General features: G+C 35.4%; 2 protein-coding genes and 1 non-coding gene across 5 annotated transcripts; all 3 read left to right on the top strand.

Moving 5' to 3' along the window:
* Positions 1 to 804: 804 nt before the first annotated feature.
* LOC100253205 (DNA polymerase kappa) lies at positions 805 to 14,753 on the top strand. Of its 3 annotated transcripts, none has more exons than XM_010649617.3 (14): positions 807 to 986; positions 1,241 to 1,413; positions 1,777 to 1,950; positions 2,100 to 2,223; positions 2,315 to 2,415; positions 2,595 to 2,681; positions 6,502 to 6,597; positions 6,748 to 6,868; positions 9,124 to 9,252; positions 10,316 to 10,407; positions 10,681 to 10,792; positions 12,457 to 12,791; positions 12,975 to 13,309; positions 14,485 to 14,753. In XM_010649617.3, the coding sequence occupies exons 1-14, from the start codon at positions 896 to 898 to the stop codon at positions 14,627 to 14,629; spliced, it is 2,115 nt and encodes a 704-aa protein (XP_010647919.1). In that variant the 5' UTR covers positions 807 to 895; the 3' UTR covers positions 14,630 to 14,753. The 3 variants fall into 3 exon arrangements, with proteins under 3 accessions (XP_019074630.1, XP_010647919.1, XP_019074629.1); XM_019219084.2 differs by having other exon boundaries at positions 893 to 982; XM_019219085.2 differs by lacking the exon at positions 9,124 to 9,252 and having other exon boundaries at positions 805 to 986.
* A 1,549-nt stretch (positions 14,754 to 16,302) lies between these two features.
* On the top strand, positions 16,303 to 16,374 carry TRNAG-UCC (transfer RNA glycine (anticodon UCC)). The gene has a single exon. It is a non-coding gene; the product is annotated as a tRNA-Gly (tRNA).
* Positions 16,375 to 16,429: 55 nt separating this feature from the next.
* LOC100254857 (uncharacterized) lies at positions 16,430 to 17,789 on the top strand. Its single transcript, XM_002265371.4, has 2 exons — positions 16,430 to 17,107; positions 17,406 to 17,789. The coding sequence occupies exons 1-2, from the start codon at positions 16,613 to 16,615 to the stop codon at positions 17,574 to 17,576; spliced, it is 666 nt and encodes a 221-aa protein (XP_002265407.1). The 5' UTR covers positions 16,430 to 16,612; the 3' UTR covers positions 17,577 to 17,789.
* The last annotated feature ends 5,088 nt before the right edge of the window (positions 17,790 to 22,877 follow it).

Here is a 22,877-nt window from a genome sequence, read left to right as displayed (position 1 = left end):
ATCAGCCCTATATAAACCCTTCAAAAATCACAAACGAGGTATGCACTCATATGCATATTGATTCTTTCCCATTAATCAATTTGACCTATTCTCGCATGACTTGAGCTTCAAAAGGGCTTGCCCAAACCACCCGTCCAAACATACTTTTGTACAGGAAAAGAGTCCATCAAGTTTTATTATTGCTAGACGGATCCTCCGAGAGGTTGTCTAATTTCAACCAAGCTAAACAAACCTGACTCCGATTGGCTCAGAATCAACACTATCCACTCTACTTTGGGTTATGTTTGTCTAAATTTTCTTGTTTCATCCTAGTACAATAAGGTTTATAAATTTATGATGGTTAAATTTTTCTAAATATATTTAAAAAGTTTAATTTTAAAAATTACTATGACTCATTTTTAAATCATATTTATAAATATTTTACTTCATACTATCCTTATATATATATATAATCATTTTTTAAAAAAGAATTAAAAAAAAAACAATTTTCAGAAAAAGTTTATTAACAAAAAAATATTGAAATATTTTGTTAAAAGGAATGAAATAATCCCCAAAATCAGAAATCTAACCTTTCCCATATTTTTTCTGAAAAATAATCAATTTTTTATATAAATGCCCTTTTCTATTTCAAGTATTTATATGTAAGTTTTTTTTTTTTTAAAAAAAGAGTTATTTTTACAAGAAAATAATAAGGATATTTTTGTCTAAATGATGTCAAAAAAAAGGTGGGGGGGTTAAATTTCAAAAATTGGGTTTTGAGAGGCCGTTTTAATCAAATAACCCAAAAATATTTAGAGCCGGGAAAACACACGTCAGCGATTTCCCCTTCTCCAAAATGGCGCTCTTCGCATGAGTTTATATTCCGAGTCTTACCCAGCAAGCAATCACAAGAGAGATGGAGAAGGCGGAGGCCGAGCCATCAGCCTCGGCAGATTCAGCCCGGCCATGGCAGTCCTACACCACCGTATACACTAACGCCAAAGCAGGTTTCCGTTCCTTCATCCGAATCATCCGCACATATTCACGAATTTCCCTCATTCATTCTCACTTTTAATGTGTTTTTTAATCATCTTCAATTTCCCATTTGAATTCCATGAATAATTGAACTTTGATCTTGTGGGATGCCTATGAAATGTTATTTTCATCTGTTTTCATTTGCGTATGCTGAAATTTGAGTTGTTTTGAGGGTGGGTTTGATGCGGGTTCAGTGGTTCTGACTCAGTGAGGTGTGGGATTGTAGGGATGGATGGGGTTGACAAGGAGAAAGTGCAGAGGACAGTTTATGAGATGAGCAAAGGGTCAAAGTATTTTGAGAATGAGGAGCGCAAGGAGGCTTTCATCAGGCAGAAGATCGACAACATGCGTGCTCGGTGCGCAAAACTCTCTGCCTCTGACATATCTCATTATCAAATGGTATGGTTGCTTTTTTTTTTTTCCCATGAATCACAACATATTTTATGGTTATAATGGTCAGCTACAATTAGCTTGTGCCGGGTCTTCGGTTAAATATGACTTGGTTGTACACTGAGCATTTTGGTAGGGGAGCAAGAAGTTTCAAACTGAGAAAATCTTTCATCCAGTGTAATTCTTATTGATCATTGGTAATTAATGTGTTTGAAACCCCCTCTCTAAGGTGGGAACCTTAGAAATGATCATTTTGACTAGTTTGATTATCTTGTTCAAGCATAGTACAACTCATGCTGCTTTTTTCAGACAAGTTTCTGGGGTTTTGATAAGGCATCTATTCTTGCACTTCATAGATTATGTTATTCTCAGGTTGCTGATAAAAGAATTTTGGAGCTAGAAGCTACGCGTGATCTATCAAGGATTTGGCTACATGTAGATATGGATGCTTTCTATGCTGCTGTTGAAACATTAGATAATCCTTCATTAAGGGGCAGACCAATGGCAGTTGGTGGCATGTCTATGATCTCCACCGCTAATTATGAGGTTTGAAATTTGAATTGCTGATTATCAACTCCAAGAGGGACTGTGAATGGTTTTCTGATCAATTCAGTAATTCCAGTTTAAAGAGTGAAATTCTCTAACACTGCTTCATTATTAAGTTTTATAGAGAACATGATTTGATCACTCTGTAGGCCCGAAAATTTGGGGTTCGTGCTGCAATGCCTGGTTTCATTGCACGTAAATTATGCCCAGAGTTGATTTTTGTTCCCACAGACTTCAAGAAGTATACTTATTATAGTGATTTAACTAGAAAAGGTTAGGCTTTATGCTTTTAATGCAGCTTTTCAGATGAGACTTACAATTGTCTTTTGCTGGTCAATTAGTTTACACGTATTTCTCATATTAGTTTTCCAGAAGTACGATCCCAACTTCATGGCAGCTAGTTTGGATGAAGCCTACCTTGATATTACTGAGGTCTGCAATGAGAGGGACCTTACTAGTGGAGAAGTAAGTTCGATGACCAAATAATCTAATTTCACTACTCACTCACCCTCTCTCTCTCTCTCTCACACACACACACACACACTCACTCACTTGGGGAATGGATTACTAACTCGTTTTTATTTTCAGTAGCATGGGTAGCATTTCTTATGATGCCTCTCTTATTTTGTTGTTTTGCCTTGAAGATTGCTGAAGAACTCAGAACAAGTGTTCATGAAGTGACTGGTCTTACATGCAGCGCCGGAGTGGCACCAAACCGCTTACTTGCTAAGGTAGTTTAGGCTATTTTCTGGATATAATTGTAATTATTTCAGATGATAACTTCATGCACACTTTGCATTTTTTTTAGACATTGAGATTTCTTTAATGCTTATGACATATAAGCTGGTTTAGGGGGTATCCTGTTCATGCCATCTGGAAGGATAGTTCATGTTTTATCATATTTAACCACACTTATCTCTTTCCAATATGAGAGGGAGAGCATTGAAAAGATTCTGATGTTGGACCAGTGGCAGAGCCAGAAATGCATCATCAAAAAAATCATTTCTGCGTTCAAAGCACAGATATATGGGATTCTTAGTGGAAATGGGGATTCTCAGTAAATATAGAAAGATGCAAGACTCAGGGTCTGTGCTGGATGGCAGATTTTCCCTCATTTAAAATGTGCTGGGATCAGACTGAGCAATTTGTAATATATATTTTAATATTTTCAGGTGGGGCATATGCTCCTTTTCATGGGTTGATAAGAGTAATGAGTTGATGTCGGCTAACTAATTGATGATGAATATTATGCTATGCAGTATATACTGGACAAATTAAAGGAGTTACCATAAGACAACATTATGAATGCCCATCAATTATGGGGCAGTGTATTGGGCGTTAAAAAAAAAATTATTAAAAATTAGGCATGGCTGAAATGAGACCGTCAAAGGTCAAAAAGTTCTAAAAGGCTAGCGTTATAACTGAAATATGGGTAAAAATATTTAGGGAATAACAGAATATGTTCTTGATGATGAATCCTTGCGTGAGTTGCATAAGGCATAAAAGATAAATGAAGACAGGTTGTTGTTTGAGGCTTAGTTGTTTAAAACCCATTGGTGTTCTCTTCCATTATGTAGTCCAGGATACTGAGTGCGTTTTGGTATGCATTCTCGAGGGCCTCTTCATTTGACTATTTATTTGATGCACCTAGGTAGAGTAGAACACAGTTAAAAACTTTTTCTACACTATATGAATAGCAACATAAACAAATCTAGGCATTTAATTTAATGAAATAAAAACTTTATGCAATCCTAGAAAAATCTGCCAGTGATAAGTCGTTCAAAGTATTTTTCAAAATTAGAATTAATAATTGAACAAACAACTTGTTGTTGTCTAAGCATTGTGATAACTTTTCATTCTTTAGAAGTTAGTCCTTGGAAGACAAATTTGAAGCTTTTCAAGTCTGGCTCACAACACTGCCAGCTTTCTCTGTTCACTGGATTTAACTATTTGTAGATTTCTTTATTTGTTATCTTATATAGATGTGTTCTAAAATTACTCTTGAATAAAGTCCACTACTAGGGGGAAATTACATTTTGGCTTTCAAGAAGAAGTGACTGTTGTTTCCATGTCAAAAAGTCAGAGGTTAAGGCATGTAAGAAGTGCATACATTTTTTAAAGCATTGCCATATCTTGCTAGTTTACGTCATTAAATTGGAATTTTCAGATAAAAGAAAATCTACAAAGTCATTGACACCAATTCTTTGTATTATTTAACTTGTAAGCCTTAAAAATGCAAGTGAACGCATCCTAGACATACATAATGCTTCTCATTCCCTTTTTTCTTGAGCAATAACCGTAGGTTGTTTAATCTACTTTGGTGTCATCTAATTATATGTGTATATATTCCTGTATCTTACCTGTATTTTTTGCTGGTAGCATTATACAATCTCAAAGTTAGCTACATAATTCGTATTTGTTTTTTTAGCTATGGAGGAGCTTAGTTGTCTGTTGAAGAAGGCAAGGGAAGAAGGTTATATTTTAGGGTTTAAGGTAACTAGAAAAGGAGGTGGAGGGTGGGGGTATCTCATCTTTTATTCGTTGATGACACACTTATTTTTTGCAAAGCTAGTCATGAACAAGTGTTATATTTTAGTTGGATCTTCATGTGGTTTGAAACCATTTCAGGTTTGAAGATTAATTTAGAGAAGAGTGAGTCAATTCCTGTTGGTCGCCTCCGTAAGAGGAATTGGTGGCTGAGTTAGGTTGTAAGAAGGAAGATCTCCACACTGTATAAGTCTTCCCTTGGGAGCCCCCTTATAAGTTGAGGGTTAGTTGGCATTCAGTAGAAGAGAGGGTCCACAAGAGGTTGTCTATGTGGAAAAGACAATGCCTTTCTAAAAGTGAGAGACTCACTCTCATTAAAGAGTACTCTGTCCAACTTGCCTGTTTACCATATGTCTCTTTTTGTCATGCCTATGAAGGTGAGTAAGAGGATTGAGAAGATTCAAGTAGGTTTTTTGTGGGATAGGGGTTCATTAGAGAAAAATCCGTACTTGGTGAGGTGGACAATTGCTTGTAAGGAGAGATGTAATGGAGTTGTTAAGATTAAAGGCTTCTTAGTTCTTGACAGAGCATTGCAAGCCAAGTTGACTTGGAGGTTTGTCTCAAAAAATGAATCCCTATGGAAGTGGTTATTGTTGGGAAGTATGCGGAGGAGGAGAAGGGTTGGTGTTCCAGGAAAATTAGGGGTGGTTTTAGAATTGGATTATGGAAGGACATCAGGAGAGTTTGGGAGAATATGAATAGTAGAACCTTATTCACAATGGTAGAAGGGTGAAGTTTGGGAATGACAAATGGTGTAGTGATTCATCTCTAAGAGAGCCCTTCCTTTTTTTATATTCCATAGTTGTGATAGAGGATGTTTGGATGTTTGATGTGTGGGATCAACAAAGTGAGGGTGGCCATTGGAACTGTAGCTTTTTAAGGAATATGATTGATTGGGAAATGGAAAGGTTGAAGCCTTCCTTTCAAGGCTTCAAGGGAAGGTTGTGAGTAGTGATAAAGAAGACAATATAGAATGGATGGATGCGAAGAAGGATAAATTTTCAGTCAAATCCTTCTACTTTCATGTGGCAAAAAAGAACGGAAAAGTTCCCTATGAGTGTTATTTGGAATACGATGGCTACCAAAGTAGAGTGAAAGGTTTTAACTTTAGATAAGTTGGAAGCTTATTAGCAAAAGGTTTTAACTTTGGATTGGTTGCAAAGGTGGAGGTGTTCGATGTTTTGTTTGTAAGGAAGATGAAGAGTCAATATTTTACATCCTTTTACATTGTGCTAGAGTTAGAATGTTATGGAATTTGGTGTCTTATTTGTTCGGGGTTACATGGGTAATGTCAAGATTGGTAAGAGAATCCTTGTTGGGGGTGCATAATCCTTTTGAAGGAAAAAAAGGGGAAATAAGGTTTAAAGGTATCTTGTTGTGTGTAAAGTCTTTGGGGAAGGAGAGGAACTCTTAGCATTAGAAAACAAAGAAATGTCTGATCAAATTCTCAAAACCATTTTTCTTTGTAACCTTCTATTATGGGTTAGGAACTATATGGATGGACTTTCCCACTCGCCAGGGTAGCCCAGTTGGTTTGGGCGAACACTAGGAAGTGTGGTCCCAGTAAGTGACACATGGTCTTGGGTTTGAATCTTGCCACTAATGATGTCTTGAATTTATCCGGTGCTAGTTGTTGCGGGGCCGTTAACACCCCGAGGTTTGGGTCCCCATGGAGAGAGTCCTAAGGGCTTGGCCATGGAAGGTTCCTCGGTTATCAAAAAAATAAAATAAAAAGTGGATGGACTTTGCTTGATCCTGATAGATATTACTAATTGTTTGGGGTCTTTGTGAAGGGGCTTTTTTTCTTTATGCCCCTTGCTTTTTTCACTTTGCCTCTTCTCATTCTTTGTATACAATCTGTGTAATTGCTTTTTTTGTAAGGTGCTATTAATATATTCTTTCACTTGCCTGTCAAAAAAAAAATCCCTTTGTACACATTGTTTTTTATAGATTTAAAAATTTCTTTACCATATCATCTTATTTATTTATTTTGTTTAAGTTCAGGTTTGCTCAGACATAAACAAGCCAAATGGACAGTTTGTTTTACCGAGTAATCGGATGGCGGTCATGACTTTTATTTCCTCACTTCCCATACGAAAGGTATTTCTCTTGCGCACACATCTACAATGGTAGACTTTATATTATGATTTTTGAAAAAACTATGTTCTCGAGCTAAGTTTTTTTTATTTTTTATTTTTGTATGGAAATCTACATCCTGGTTAAGTAATTCATGGGAAATTCAATTTACAGATTGGGGGCATTGGTAAAGTGACTGAACATATTTTAAGTGGTGTTTTTGGAATTAATACATGTGAGGAGATGCTTCAAAAGGGTGGTTTCCTCTGTGCACTATTTTCTCGTTCTTCTGCAGGTTTGAATCTGTTTTTACAGCTTTTTTCTGGATCAAATTAGAAATGCTCACCTATTAAATTGTTATATGAACATACAAGCATTAGAATTTATAATTATTAATTTTCCACTCCTTTGTTTATTCTGTATAATAGAACATCCTTTTTACACTTTTGACATCTGCTTCCCCCTTTTTGTTGTTATTTTCTGTCTTTTGAGGATGTTGGTGTCCTAAAGAGAACATGATAATTTAGAAACTGCTTATAATTTAGGTTCTCTCATTAATAAATCTAACAACAGAAGAGACAAGAAAACATTTTAAAATCAATTATTCAGTGATGACAATTCAGCCAGAAAGATGTGATTTGACCCTGAAGTGACCAAGGAACTAGCAAGGAATATTAATGCTACTGCTCCCTCAACAATCCCTAAAACAAACTCATAAATAGGAAGTGAATTATCAATTCTAAAGTTGAGGTCCATTTTGTTGCCGACTTTAGTTTCTTCACCTTCAATTGGGGTTTTGGAGAATGCATCTTTTTGGATTATGTAAACTCTTTGCTTTTTTGTTGCCATGTTGTTTCCTTTTCTCTTGTACACAACTATGCACCTTGATTTTGGAGAATCCATCTTTTCGGATTTTTTAAACACTTTTTGGCCTTTCTTTGTAATGTTGTTACTTTTTCTCTTGTGAATAACTATGCACCTTGAGCTTGCTTTCCATTCTTCTTTGAAAAAAAAAATCTAGTTGCATAAAAATTTCCCTAAATTTGTCTTGTATTACACTCTTTCTAAGTTACCTTTCATGAAAACCAATTGGTAGATATATCATTATTACTGAATTATATAGTGTGTCCAAAGGAACAGCTGAGGGTTTACCCTTCTCAATGATTTGACTCAACAATGCAAATAGCTATGTTGTTATTGTGTACTTGAAATGAAATGTAGGTTAAGCACACACCTTGGAGGCATGGTTGGCATGTATACCTCAAGAGCAAGTGAAATCCGTAATGGTCATACAGTTTCATTTTCTATTCACAGCTCAATGAAACCCAGTTAACTTAACATTGTGCCATTGTAAAACTGAAGATTCAGCTGCATACATTGTTCTCTCTCTCTCTCTCCTCTCTCTCTCTATCTTAAATGTGGAACTTCGACAAGGCTGGCTGGCTTAATAAATTCTATTTCAAGCATGAGAAGGTATTGGATGTAAGCAATTGTTACTTGGGAAACAGAGCCAAAACTAAGAAGACACATAATGTGAACACATTTGGAGGGGAATTTTTTCTGGAAATACAACTTCTGCTTTGCCAGTGGTTCATGTTATAACCTATTTTCTGTTTCCCAACATTCTGATCTATTCAAGATCTATTGATGATATGGGACATGTGGTGTGCCCAGCCAATACAGAGAGATCCACCATTTTTAAAACATAAGTTTGGCTCAGAACTAAAATATTAGGTGAGCTGACACAAGTATCATAAGAAGATTAATGAGCTAAGCCTGAGATTTTTTTTTTCTTATCAATTTTATTTTCTCTTCCAAATATTATTAACTTACTGTCAGTTTTGATACACTTCCTGTTTTTTGTTTTTAAAATTAGAAGCTTCTATACAAAAGTAGAATATCTTGTATAAAAATATAGATTTACCTTATATCTTTAAAAATCATTTTTAGAAAATTTAAAATTTGAGGTATCAAAAATCTTTTGACACCCTAATTTTTTAAATAGGTTTTAAAACCATTACTTTTTCAATATAAGCCTCTAAAAGTTATTGTATCTTATATGAAAGTTACTATTATTTTATGTTTTAAAAACAAACAATAGGAAGTGTATCCAAAGGAACACTTCTCTATTTAAGTCATTTTGATCAAATTGAATGAAGCCTCATGCAATGTTGTGATATTTTATGTAAGGATTTACTTTTCAACCTGCTTGTGTCAGTAATATATTGAATGGGGTTGACATTCCATATACTGCTGTGTACACTCTTGTCTTTTTTTTTCTTTTTAAAGAAATCTTTTTTAGATAATAGGTGTTGAATTAGCATCTGGATGATGGATGCTTGCCATTTGGTATATCAAATCCTCATGACTTTTTTTGTTATTTTGTAACTTTAGCTCTTATTCCTTCTCCAATGAAAGGAAAAAATTCTATGCAGGCTTGACAACAAGGACTTGCATGTTTTCCCATTATGACTTCATATTTCAGTCATGTTGCTTATGAATCTTATATCCCAGTATCATCATAATGACCATCTTGCAGTTTCATGGCAGATTTTTTCCTCTCTGTGGGACTGGGACTTGGGAAAACGGATACACCTCAAGTTAGGTTCCGGAAAAGTATAAGTAATGAGAGGACATTTTCAGCCACTGATGACACTGCATTGCTTTATCAGAAATTAGGTAATTAGTCTCTGATTTCTCTTTTCCTTATGAGGAACATGTGTGTTGGTGATGCTTGGGAATAGATCAATTTCTTTTGTCTCCAGCCTTGTTGAATGACCACCATACTAGTTAGTTTGTTCCTCTCTGTTGCTGTTAATTTTTATTGTCTATTCCTCAAATTGTTATTGGACACCCATAAGAAGATGCTCTCTGACTTTCCTCAGGAAATTATGTGATTATCAGATTAAGCTCAGAAGAATGGCTAAAATAACTGAAGGCAATCCTCATGTCTTACAGCACTTAATGGAATTTATTTCTGAAATTTTTTGCTAGATATGGTTGCCTATAAGACCCAACGTTACCTCATTAAACTAATGAAAAATTTAAATAAATTTAAATATCCAACTGTGTTCATACAGTGTAGGAAACTTTTAAGATCTAATATTTCCTCCTTGTTGGAATTATCATCAATGCATTAGTGCCAAAGTCAATTCCAGTTCTCTAGAAGAGACGTTAACACAATGCAGACCACCAAAAGAGAAACCTAGACAACCAGAGAAGGGGAGAGAAAATGGACTAATGAAGGAGAACAGTAAGTGGCAATATGTTTTGGAGTTGGTTGAAGCTGTTCTATAACTCTCTCTTTCTCATACCCACACATACACATGCACAAAATCTAACTTACGAAATGCGTGTTTAGAAGAATTGAAGAAGATAAAATATTAGTAAATTTTTTAAATTCGTTTGTGAACTTTACAAAACTGGTGCATGTTGTGCTCAATGTAGCTTTCCCCAACCTTTATTTCCATCAATTTCCCCTATCTTAAGGGTTGCCCGTTTATCACTGTGGTTAATATGAACAAGAGAGTTTTTCCATTGTGGGGATGTATGATGGACTGAGATACATTCATACATGGAAGCATTCTGCTTGGATGTTTGGATACTTCAATTCTTTTTCTCAAATTCGGATACTTTGATTCTTACATCTAGAAATATTCTTTTTTTTTTTTTTTTTTGCTTTTATATGAAAATTAACTGCATCTATTTCAATGGGTAAGTCTCATTAAAGTTTTGTTTGCAGCTGAGCTTTCGGAGATGCTATCTATTGATATGCAAAAAGAAGGACTTTCTGGAAGAACATTGACTCTGAAACTGAAGACTGCATCTTTTGAGGTACTGTCTGTCTTTATGATGACTCATACACTGGCAGCCTGTGGCCGCTTTAGGTATATGCTTAATAAAATATGGAATATGTGAACAACTGATTTTCTTTTGCATCTTTGGTGTGTGTCATGTTTTGTCTGTAATAAATTATCTGGCACACGTATGAATAATTTAACCATCTTATGTTTCATCCTTCCAACTCCTTATGCTCTCTGGATGATCATTCAAACCAAATCTTCATGCTCAAGTTTACTGATAAGTCTGCAAACTGCAAACTTACAGGTTCGGAGTAGAGCTGTGACTATGCAAAAATATATTTGCTCAAGAGAGGATATTCTGAATCATGCTTTGAAGCTACTAAATGCTGAGCTTCCTCTATCTTTAAGATTGATTGGTAGGAAGAAATTTGTGGTTCTTATTCATTTATTATGAAATGTTGTTTTATGGTGCCCACTACTTTAACTGCATTTATGTATTTCAAGGAATATAGCATCTGTAGCTTTCTAAACATTTACACTCCATTGCTCATTAGAATAGAAGAGAACATCAAAAAGAAGAAAAAAAAAATGAAGAAAAGAATGGAAGGGAAGAGATGAGAAGAGAAACTGTATCGATTTCTTCTGTTCGTTTTTGGCAGAGGTGGGGGAAAATTGAAAGAGGAGGTGGAATTGAAGGAAGAAAAAACCAGGTCTTTGTGAAGTAATTGTACCTTCTGTTCAAAGTATCAGTCCCCAACTTGCCTTTTGATATGATTATTATGGGAAAGAGCTCTTGACCATGCTTCACAACCTGTCAATTTAACAGCTACCGGGCTGACTGCTTAGCCTGACCAAAAGTTTTTAATATTCTTGTAAAGTTTGATACATTCCTTGAATTTAATCAACACTATATGCACCTTTTTGCTATGCAAGGAGTTGCATAGTATTTAAACTATGCCAGTTCACATTTTTCTTTTCCATTTTCTAAGCATTGATCTTTTAACAAACACTTGGTGATTCACAGTATGGATCTTTTGTTGTTAAATTAGTCATTATATGGTGTCCTTTAGGGATTTCACAAGGAAGTTTCTGATATTCTTGACCAACTTCTACTGTGAATTGAAAAACCTAGATCTAGCTAATCTGTATATTTGCTCCAGTTTATGTGAAGTTATATTTTCTGGACTCCATTGGATCAGCTTTGTCTGCTAGTTCTTCTTTCATAACAATTAGAAGTTGAGCCTGAGCATTTAACATAGGTTTAACTCTCACTATTTAATCCAAACCTAAAATTTGTCACTCTACCTAATGAAGTCTATTTGTACATTTTATACCATGATGGGTGGCATATTACAGAAGTCCTATTGATTTGCAAAAATTCTGAGAGGTTCCATAGTACTTGGTCTCTGATGAAGCTTTTAATGTTGATTTTATATGGAAAAGGCTGGAAACAGTATTTCTGGACTCAAACTTTCAAATAAGCCTTGATGTTTTTGTTCCTTTACCATCCCCACTTGTGCACCTCGAATAATAAAATTTGGTCCATATTACTGCATTGGGGTAATATGTGAACCCCTTTGCATGATGTTGAATATTTATATGATACTACTATTGTGGAAAAGAGCTCTCATGATTTTTATTTTTTTTTAAATTTTTATTTTTGGTGATGTTGTTGGTGGGGGGAATGGAAATTTATGATGGGTTCTTAAAATTGATGTGCATGTTCTGAAGTTCTTCTTGCTTGTGGTTAATGCTTTTTTCATTATGTCATCAACTGTTCTAACAGAACTTTGGTATTTTACCTCCTGCTAAATTATTACACAATAACCTAGCAGGAGGTGGGAAATGGAAATCAAATAAGTTGAATGTTTAAACCCTACTCTCATATCAGAATTGGGTAGCTTGGGTCCTACCCCCATGACAATGCTATTTGAGGTTGACACAATGTCTCATACATATTTTTATTGAATTTATTTGTTCTTTTGAGATGGGGTGGCATGTTGAGGGAAAGGAAATGAAGCTTACTCTTCCACCCATTAGTACTTGTCTTCTGATGATGCAGTTCTGCTGTCTTTTGTAGGCCTGCGCATATCTCATTTCAATGAGGACAAGGATGGTCATCTATCTGATCCAACACAAAAGACTCTTGCTAACTTTATTATATCAGGAGATGCTTCTGGAAAGAATGTGTGTGAACACAGTTTGTTGGGCTCAGATACAAGTGATAGCCACTTCATGGTTGACCCAGAAAATGATCTTTCTATTGACAACCATGAGACATGTCATTATGTTTCTGAAGACCTGTTGGACAGCAACCTATTATCAGATCTTGATCACTGTAATTTTAATTTGAGCAATAATTCTGGTAAAATAGACAACAATAACGAACTTCCCCTGAATGGATCTGTGGCTAAGGTATATATGAACTTTAAGGATTGATTCATCATCTTGACTAGTGTGGCTAAAAACCAAAATGACAAGCATCATATTTCTTGTCAACATAATTTCTTTATATTTGGATACTGAAAAAAATTTCTAGTTTTTCTTGGGTTATCTTCCACTCAACAGGTTTTTTAATGCATGTTGCCCTTTGTCCAGGTGAATGCCCCTAATGTTGTAGGGTGTGCTCCAAAATCCCATCAAATCAAAGTATCACATTTAGTAGAGGCAGATTCTTTTTCTTTCTCTGAACAGTGTGAGTCAAACAGGCCAGACAGAGCGAGAAGGACCAACAATGATTTGGATGATGGAGTTCCTTCTTCAAATCAGAAAGAGCAATTTTTGTGGGTGAATGACTACAAATGTTCACTATGTGGGATTGAATTACCTCCTAATTTTGTTGAGGAAAGGCAAGAACATTTTGATTTTCATCTTGCTGAGAAGTTGCAGAAAGAGGAATCTGACAACTCAAGAAACCTTATGTTGAATCAAAGGTACCATTTTATGTCCTGCTTTCTACAAGTTAGACAACTTGGAAATTTCCCTATTATTGCTACCACATGTGAGAGTTGTTGGTTGATAGATGGATCATATGATGATCAAATAACCTAGCTTTCCTCTGTAAATTTCCAAAACACCTAGATTCAAAATAATAAAGCAATGGGGCAATGGTGGTAGCCTTTTATCCTTAACTTTTACAATTTATTTTAATGATCATGTATTAGATCAATGATGTACATCTGCTGAAAAAAAGAAATCTTACAGTAGTGGCCATCGATATGAGGGAAAGATGGTAGTACCTACAGTCCAATTAACCTTTTATAGATATATCATTGGACATGTGCCATGAAATGCAATCTTAATGTTAGAAGATTGATGCATTGTTATTTTATAGTTCTAGAAATATTGCAATTTATTCCAATTACAGATTTGAAAGCATAGATTTGCCCACTTTTACATTAGAGGCTTTATTTATTTTACCACAGAACATTTAAATATTCAATGAAAGAGAAGAATAAGAACTCTCAGGGTGGTTGACTGCCTCGAAATAGAGATTCATTTTCTGAGGGTGATTAATTTCAGTAACTGACACAGTTCAAGTTCAAAAATTAAAATGTTAATTCCACTATTTAAATGTGGTTTTTGATGTAATTCAAGTTCATATATTAAAACACTACTTCCATTTCTGCTTCCATCTGAAGACAAGCTCATCCTTGTTCTTACTCTTTTTCTATGATATGAATTGTTTGTTCCTCTCAAACGAAAAAGGGGCTTTTGGACCTTTCATGAAACTGAAAGTCTTTTACACCTTACATGGAACTCCATTAGTCCATTTTATTTTTAATACCATTTGAATTGTCTTCTTTGTTGCATTTGTAGAATCTTATTTAGGATTTACAGAAACAAATACAGTTGAAAACAGAACAGAGTAATTTCATTTCCAAGGGATGTTTCAGATGTTTGTTCATTGAATTTCTATACACACCAATACCAATTCAAATGTTGCAAACCTAGCCTTGGTAGAATCTTTGGCTTCGCCAATCATACTTTCAAAAGATTGCAAGTACCCATTATTATTTACTGATTTATTTCTATTTTTATTGTTTTTTTCCCAGAAAAAGAGTTTGTCTTTCATTCTGATTAGTTTCAATAAATTGGAAATTGTCAGGTTTTCCCAGAGAGACCACACTGCAAGCCAAAGAAGACATAAGAGGCACAAGTCTTCGAAGAAAGAAGGCAGCAAGTCATCTCAAAAAGAAAGCAAACATCTTCCTATTGATATGTTCTTTGTGAAAAGTAACCAGAACTTCTAGCTTTGTATTTATTTGATATACTACTGTACATAATTAATCTCAGCTCTGTACAATATTCAAAAACATTGCCAGCATATTAACTTGCATAATGATAATAAAACAAAAAGTTTTTTAATTGTGGTTACTTCTCATGTCCAATGATCCTTTCATGTCCAAAGCCTTTTTTTCTTTTTTGCCAAAACCCCAAATCATTTGCAATTTCCTCATTTTGAGTAGCCAAACTTTAGCACTCCTTATTCACTAACTATGAAACAGGAATGAGTACATGAATGGGATTCAAATAGTTACCAGACAAATCATTTTCTTATTTATTTACCTTTGTTCATAAGCATGCATTGCCCTTTTCTTCCTCTCACATCCATACATGAATTTTTTTATTTTTACTTTCTGGTTACTCTTGCCAACACACACACACACCTTAAAGAAAGCTTACCAGCTTGATCCAAACACTGCCATGTTCATGAATGAGTATGATACAATCAAATATCCTGGTGACAGTGTAGCCACCCCATACAAATACTTGGAGAAACTTGAGGAGATTCAATCTTATCCAGGAAGTCAAGGCTTATTAGCAGGAATATCCAATAGGGCTGTCATCTCATTTCATTTCTGGCCAGCCAAACATCCCTTAGATGAGAGCTTCCCTGGACATGCTTGGGGAAGTAGGATTTGCCCATATGGCTTACAGTGGTGGCCTGATCTGAACAAAGTTTCAGGTCCTAACCAGGCACAGTAGATTGTACAGGACTGTTTCACTGGGACTACAACCTACAATGGCAATAGATCCAGTAACCAGAGGATGCCCACATTCAGATCCATGCTTTTGAATTATTCTCATCAGTCAGTATCACATAAAAATACTAGTAATAGAGAAGCATTTTTTCTTTATTAGTTTGCAATCCACTTTCATTGATAAAACTTCAATACTACCAGGTACCAAATAAACTTCAAAATTCTGAACATTATTGAAAGCCCTTTTTCGATAGCAAGATGTGCCTCCATGCATGCAGAGCTTTGGTTCAGATTAAAATTCAAACACATTAATATTCAGAAAATATGTGGAAACATGCAAATAATATGATGCATTTTACTATCAATCATAATTTTCAGGAAAGAATCAGTTACCACTGCACTACATACAACAAACAATCTTTTGCAGAGAAAGTAACATATGTACCAATCCTGTTCTTGTGCCAGAAATAATGTATATCCACCCTTTTGCCTGGTTTGCTTGCTAGCAATCAACAAGCATGCAATAGTTCCATTTGAGATTGCAAGGCATAAGCACCCAGCAACAGGGGTTCTTCCAATGGGCTTCCTCCAACATGCCTTTACACCTCTGGATAAGCTCATCCATCATAGCAATATAGGCGGCACATCCCCACTACACCCTCTTACCCTTCAAGATAACTTATCTAAAATTGCACATTGCTTTCTTACATTTTCTTTCGGTACAAGACACATCCATACATGATCCATAGAACCTTAAACCGCCCACCTGTAGTCATTTTTAACCAGAAAAGAAGGTTGAGCCTATGCATGGAAGTGTTGCAGCTTCACCCAGATGGAAATATCTCAATTCAGCCCTCCACTGTCTTTGCAGTAGCACAACAACAAGAAGGCTACTTTTTAGATTTTTATCAAATATAAAAAAGTGAAGACAATCACCATCAGCGTTTGTAGTCCAACGGTTAGGATAATTGCCTTCCAAGCAATAGACCCGGGTTCGACTCCCGGCAAACGCAAGCTTTTTGATTTTTGGCCACATTTTCAAGTGTAATTGATTGATGAACATACACCATCATCAAGTCTGAATAATTTTTTCCCCATTATTTTACGATTTAAAAGAATCATTTGGAGGAAAAAAAATATCTAATTCCCAAAACTGAGAGGGAGAAAGCCCAATAGTGGCTTCCCTTCTGCCACATGTCGATGAATTCCTAAGCAACAGCGTCTCCAGGCATTAGTGAGAGAGGCAGAGAAATGGAACTCCCATGTGTGAGTCCATCCTCAAAATTCTCCATTCTAAATCCAACGCCACCACCCGCAACCCATTTCATCTCCTCAACCGTCCCTGCTTCCCAAGCTGCACCACTCTTTCCAGTAAAACCCCACTATAATGCTGCCCACAAAAACTCCAACAGCATTCCCACCATGTCTGAGATCATGGACTCATCCAGAGCCCAGAACCTCAACCTTCAGCTGCAAACGCTTGGACCCTTTTTCAGAATCACTGCCAAGAGCTTGGAAACTCAGGGAGAGCTTGGGAGAGCTGAGGGGCTGATAAGGGTGTGGTTGGGAGGCAGAATTCTTCACTTGGATTCAATTAGATTAAGAAGAGAGACTCTGGGCATGGAGAAGTCAATCTTTGGTATTGGGTTGTTTATTGGAGCTGTTGCAATCCGGTATGGCTATGACTCTGGTTGCAGAACAGCTGAGTTGCTCGCCATCAATGACTCTGACCTTTACCATTCCAAGGTTCTTGCCTTCTCTAATTTATCCTTCTTCTTATCACCGGGAAAGCAGATATCATAATCCTTTGGGTAATTAATGTTTTTATCATCAAATTTGTATACTTCCTCTGTACTCTGGGTTGTGCCTCCACTAATGTTTGGACTGAAGATTTTCAATGAGTTGTGCTGAATGATAGAAACGACCAAAACAACTTCTGCAATGGCCTCATGTTGATTCAATTCTCTGTTGAATCAAATTTGGGAAACCCACCTGGGGGTTGGATGTCTTACTAATTCTCAGTTTGGTTTCTTCAATGTCCCAGCTTGTTAGGTTCTACACGAGAATTGGGTTCAAGGCTGTGCACGAAGTGACTGGTTCATCAATGGGAGACCTTGCCCACATGTTGGTCTGGGGAGGCATTGGAACACGGATGGATGCCAAGATCGAGGAGCTTCTAGTGAGATGGTGCAAAAGGTTTAAATCTCAGAATTGATTTCACCATGATACATTTTGAATTTAACTTCCACTTCAATTTCTTCTGAACACATAATGTATTATTCACTTGAATTTTGTTTGAAAGATATATGCATAGCATCTCCTCTTCAAGAGCATAGGTATGCTTCCAATTGCCTTTTGTATAGTGAGGGTATTTTTTACTCTTAATAAGATCTATTCCAAATCCACCATGTGGTTGTTAATCAGAAAATTGTGTCTTCACATTTCTGTATATTGAGTTTATCTAGAAAATATTGGCATATAATCAGGAACTGTATTGGTTGCCTAAAATAGATTCATTAACAAAGACTATTGCCTCATAGATTTTCTGTGGTTAAAGTGGGTCTACTGATATATTTATGATTTGTATACTGCAAACACTTTGTTGATATGCAACTATGCATCGCCATCAGGTCCATCTAACTTCTCTTAGGTAAAATGAACTTGAAAAGAAAGATAAAGGAACAAGTAAAAACAGATTTATGGGTGATTGCATTGTGAATCCACAGCCAAAGCACCCCCTCAACCAACCAACACAACCCCCCCCACCCCCACCCCCACAAACCACCCAACTCAAGGGATTGCTTTATGCTGAAGTTGCTTCAAATCTGAAAAATGATAAAAGAGCTAATATGAAAGCTTAGTCAGAGATTTATGCCCTTAAGTTGCTTCTGAAGCACCATAAAGAAGAAAGGTTACTTTGTAGAGGGTAGGGACTAATTCAAATCTGGTTGCATTACAACAGTTTGCTGAATGTGGTGCCTTGTGACCAAAAACTTAAACACCTTAATATGTTCAAATAGAAGCATGAAATCAAAACCAGGTTAACCTAAGCACTCAAAACAACTTCTACAGAATCAATATGTGGGAAAACAATTGATGGAACTTTTGAGCAGTTCCATTTATTCAACCAACTGATTTGTAAGTAGTACGAATGATGTTCCTCAGTGCCTCTATGACAGAGGAGGCCAGGCCTACACATTCAACTGATGTTACCACTTTTTTTCTCAAAGTAAAAAGTTCTGCATTCATGAGAATATCTATTGTCATGAGGGTCTAAAAGTCAGTTGCATTAAGCTGATTGAAGATTCAAGACTTGAAAGCTATGGCCCAACCAATCTTAGGAACCTTGTCCAAGGCCTTGATGTTACACTCAGTGGAGATTTTCAAAATGGATTTGTGTTTGATTTCATGCTGTAGGAGAGTCCTTAGCTTTCCATTATTGTTGAGCCTTGCCTTTACAGTAGTCATCCCACCAAAAATGTATCCCCCCACTGTGAAAGTGTTTTCCTTTGATGAGAACCTCCTGGTGATTTCTGCTACTGCAGAAATCCTCTTTGATTGATTTAAGATAATTCACATATGATGCCCTTAGTAAGTCACCCTTGTCAGTCCTGAAAATTTTAAAAACTAGGATCTGTAGATATTCCTCCCTTATTTGAGCCATGATATTGTTTGATGAATCCTATTATGAGTTTTTGTTGATAGTAACTTGTCATAAATGTGGAAGCTTACAAAACTATTGAAGCATTGCAATCTGGGCCTGTCATGCCAATGCCAGCTTTGTACTGACTAAAACAGCCAGAAGTAGTGTTGTGCTTTGCCTACATGCTAAAAGCAATACTTGGACTGCCAATAGTTGCTGAAAGATAAACTGCAGGGGACTGGTTCAGAGCAATGGGCATAGAGAAAGCTTCATGTTCATGGAAGTACTAAACTTGAGCAGAAATAGAAATGAGCATTTTCCAGTTTACAGTCAAAACCATAGATGTCATTGAAATCCGATGATCACTGGTCTGGTGGCAACTTGTGCAACAAGGGAATTGGACAAATTGGCTGCTTCACTTTGTCTAATTCCCTGTTCATTCAAGTTGGTTACAAGAACTTACTATAAGTGAGAAAAGAAGCAAGTATTTAAGTTCTGACTACTTTCATGGAACCTTAACTTATTGATAACCTGTCAATGCTCTAACCCTTGAGCTGCATTCCAGAATATATTTACATGAACTATGATATTATGTGTTTGAAGTGTTTTCGCTTCTTTATATAATTTTCTCAGTTATTGAAGATCTTCAGTCTGCTGATCCATTGATATAAAATATTTTGGTATTTTCGTTGTATTTCCATTTCATAGGAACTTAGTCCAATCTAGTTTACTATTTCTGTGAGTTATCTACAACTAAGCAAGTAATAAGGGAATACCTTACTGTCATAATCAAGAACTTTTGATGAAGATACAGGCTTCCTCAATGACAAAATCTTTCTTAATTGGTGAAATCTGCTAAGTAGAGAGACAAATTGGGATGCTTAATATAAACACAGGAGTGTGTAGTTCAAAAGAATAGAACTCAAGAAGAAAAATTTAGCAAACAGGTATTGACTATGTATCAATTTTTGAATCAGTTAATTATAATATCATGAATTTCTATTTTGCAGCCATAATACTGACTTAGTATGGTCCCTTTGAACTGCATTCCCAAATACATCTAGGTGAACTAAGAGATTCTACACTTCAAGTGGTTCATCTTAGTTATATAACTCACAGATAAACATGTGAGCGCTCAACCCTCTGAGCTCCATTCCCTTCCAAATATATTTTGGTGGACTGACAAAATATGTGCCTGAAGTGTATCAGCTATAGGATTCTTGCCTTTCTGGTTATCCTTTAATGCATAAAATATTAGTCCACAATTATTTTTCCTTATTTCATATAATGTTATATATCTCAATCCTATACAATCTAAGTCTTATTTGGACAAACTAGTTCACAAACAAGTAACAAGGCTAGTACCTTGAGGGAAATGTAACCCAGAAATTTTAATGGTGTTGGATTCTTCATTGGAGGGAACGTTTATTAAACCGGCAAGATGAATTACAACTCTCTCTGTTTCAAATTTAATAAAAATATACAGATTTATTTGCCATTATATAGAACCCCTGGTACACATTAGCTGTCTGCTCCCAGTTTCGAAGAAGGGCAATCACTCATTATCAATGACTGCATTCTTAAGACCAAAGAATCAGATGCTTTTGCTGTTATTTAACTAGATTGGATGCTCAAGTGAAATTTGGAGTAATCCAAAAACTTGGGGATCCAATTAGAAGGCAAGCAGTCCAGTACAACACTGCTTCAGTATCTTTCACCCTATCCTTGATAAAAGTTATAGAATCCTTCCTCTCTAAAATTCATCTATTGCTGCTGATACCTTACCATCCCACTTCTTTTCTTGGTTAGAACATATGCCTCAAGCAACTCCATAAGTTTGTTCATTGGATTTCTGGTTGCATCATGGTCCTGTTGCTTCTAATATCTGCTGCATACTGTTTGTTGCCTGTTGTTTTCTATTCTGAGATATCAGCAGCATCTGCCCTATATTATTTTTCCAAAACTACTGTATTGAGTACAAATTTATTCACAGAATTTCAAGTTGGCATGTAGATAGTGCTTTAATTATGTAGGAAGAATGTCTTCACTCAAACACTAATAATACACTTCTATAGTTTTTGACATTTTTTCGTAAATTAGAAAGTAGACCATCTCTCTTCTCTATAACTCTAATGTCATACACAAGAAATCATTTTCAACTCCTTCTAAACCAAATTACTCTTCTTTAACTCGAGCAATCTGTGAATTTGAAAATGAAAATTGTAGTGTAGGGAGAAACAGCATGTAACAACAAAATTTAGAACAAGACTCAAATTGTACTACTTTGCTGCCTGGTAAACCAATGGTATGTAATATAGACAACTGATGCAGAAACCAAAGATTTGGAACAAAAGAAACAATCGTCTTGGAAGTAAAGCATGGAGACATGCATAAACTGAATGCATGCTTTTAGACCATTGCCTTCTGAAGTTGAATATGTATCATTTTGAAATATGAATCTGTGCAATCTTATAGGTCTTTATAACAGTAGAAAAAGAAAAAACTAACTTCCTAAAATATCTATCCTAAAATTAAGAAATCAAGGAATTAGAATTACATGGAAAAATAAAAAAAAAAGTAAGTAATTTCTTAAATTTAAACATCCTAAAATATAAAGTAATTTATATGGATTCGTAACTGTTGTGTCAACACTCCTTATCAAGTTGGTTAATAGATAGTCCATTCCCATCTTGCTCGTGATCATCTGAAATGCTTGAATTGGAAGTTCTTTAGCCAAGATATTTGCCAATTGTCTATCCACTGAAAAACAGGGAGTGCAAATCAAGTCACTATCCGACTTTGCTTGATGAAATGTCTATCAACATCCACATGATTTATATGATCATATTGGATAGGATTTTGTGCAATGACTTGTTGTCACAATACAATTGCATTATTTGTTCCTGTTTAATTTTAAGATCATTAAGAATAATCTGCAACCAAAGATGCTCATATGCCTAGACCTGAACTCTGCCTTTGTACTTGATCTAGCCATGACCCCTTGCTTCTTACTTCTCCATTCAACCGAGGTTTCTCCTAGGGACATATAATATCTTGATGTTAACCTTTGGTTTACAACTGACCTCACCAACTCTAAATCAGTGTGCGGTTCCAAACTTCATACTCCTCTTAAAAAAATATCCTTCTAAAAGTGAATTTCGAGTATCAAAGAATTCTATAGATTGCTTCAAAATGACTTTCTCTAAGTGAATGCATAAATTGACTTACACTACTCATGACATAGGCTATATCTAGTCTGGTATGGAATAAATAAATTAGCTTTTCAACTAAAATTTGATATATATCTCTGTCTACAACTACCTCCTTAACATCACCAAATTTGTGATTTTGTTCAATGGCAATGTCAATTAGCTAACATCCTAACATCCTAGTTTCCTTTAGCAAATCAAGAACATATTTTGTTGTCATATGAAAATACCACTCCTTGAATGGGCCACTTCAATGCAAGAAACACTTTAGTCTTGTAAGATCTCTTATTTTAAACTCTACTTCAAGGTGTTGTCTAAGCCATTCTATTTCCTTCAAATCATCTACAGTAATGATTAAGTAAAAATATATCAAATAATAAAAATAATTTGGAAAACGATTTTAAATTGAGAATTTAAAAAAGAGAATCTTTCCAAATCTTTTAAGGAATTTGGAAAAGAGATTTGAAAAAGAATTTAAATTAAAAAAATTTTAAAAGAAAGTTTTTCTAAATCTTTTTTAATTTAAAATATGAAATCTTTTCAAATTTTTTTTAAATTCTTAAGTTTTTAAATTATTTTTTGTAAAATATGGTAGATCACATTTTTAGAGATTAAATATTTATTCTTTTGGAAAGTTTGGGTATTGATCCTCTAGGTCTTAGGA

Source organism: Vitis vinifera, chromosome 3, assembly GCF_030704535.1.
Source record: "Vitis vinifera cultivar Pinot Noir 40024 chromosome 3, ASM3070453v1".
NCBI lineage: Eukaryota > Viridiplantae > Streptophyta > Magnoliopsida > Vitales > Vitaceae > Vitis > Vitis vinifera.
This window is presented reverse-complemented; position numbering and strand designations above follow the sequence as displayed.

Excerpts from the sequence above, each read along its gene's own strand:
- LOC100253205 (XM_010649617.3), top strand. The coding sequence starts at position 896 with ATGGAGAAGGCGGAGGCCGAGCCATCAGCCTCGGCAGATTCAGCCCGG. Across the intron at positions 1,414-1,776 it reads ACATATCTCATTATCAAATG|GTTGCTGATAAAAGAATTTT; the intron begins GTATGGTTGCTT and ends TGTTATTCTCAG. Across the intron at positions 13,310-14,484 it reads AACCTTATGTTGAATCAAAG|GTTTTCCCAGAGAGACCACA; the intron begins GTACCATTTTAT and ends GGAAATTGTCAG.
- LOC100254857 (XM_002265371.4), top strand. The coding sequence starts at position 16,613 with ATGGAACTCCCATGTGTGAGTCCATCCTCAAAATTCTCCATTCTAAAT. Across the intron at positions 17,108-17,405 it reads CTGACCTTTACCATTCCAAG|CTTGTTAGGTTCTACACGAG; the intron begins GTTCTTGCCTTC and ends TCAATGTCCCAG.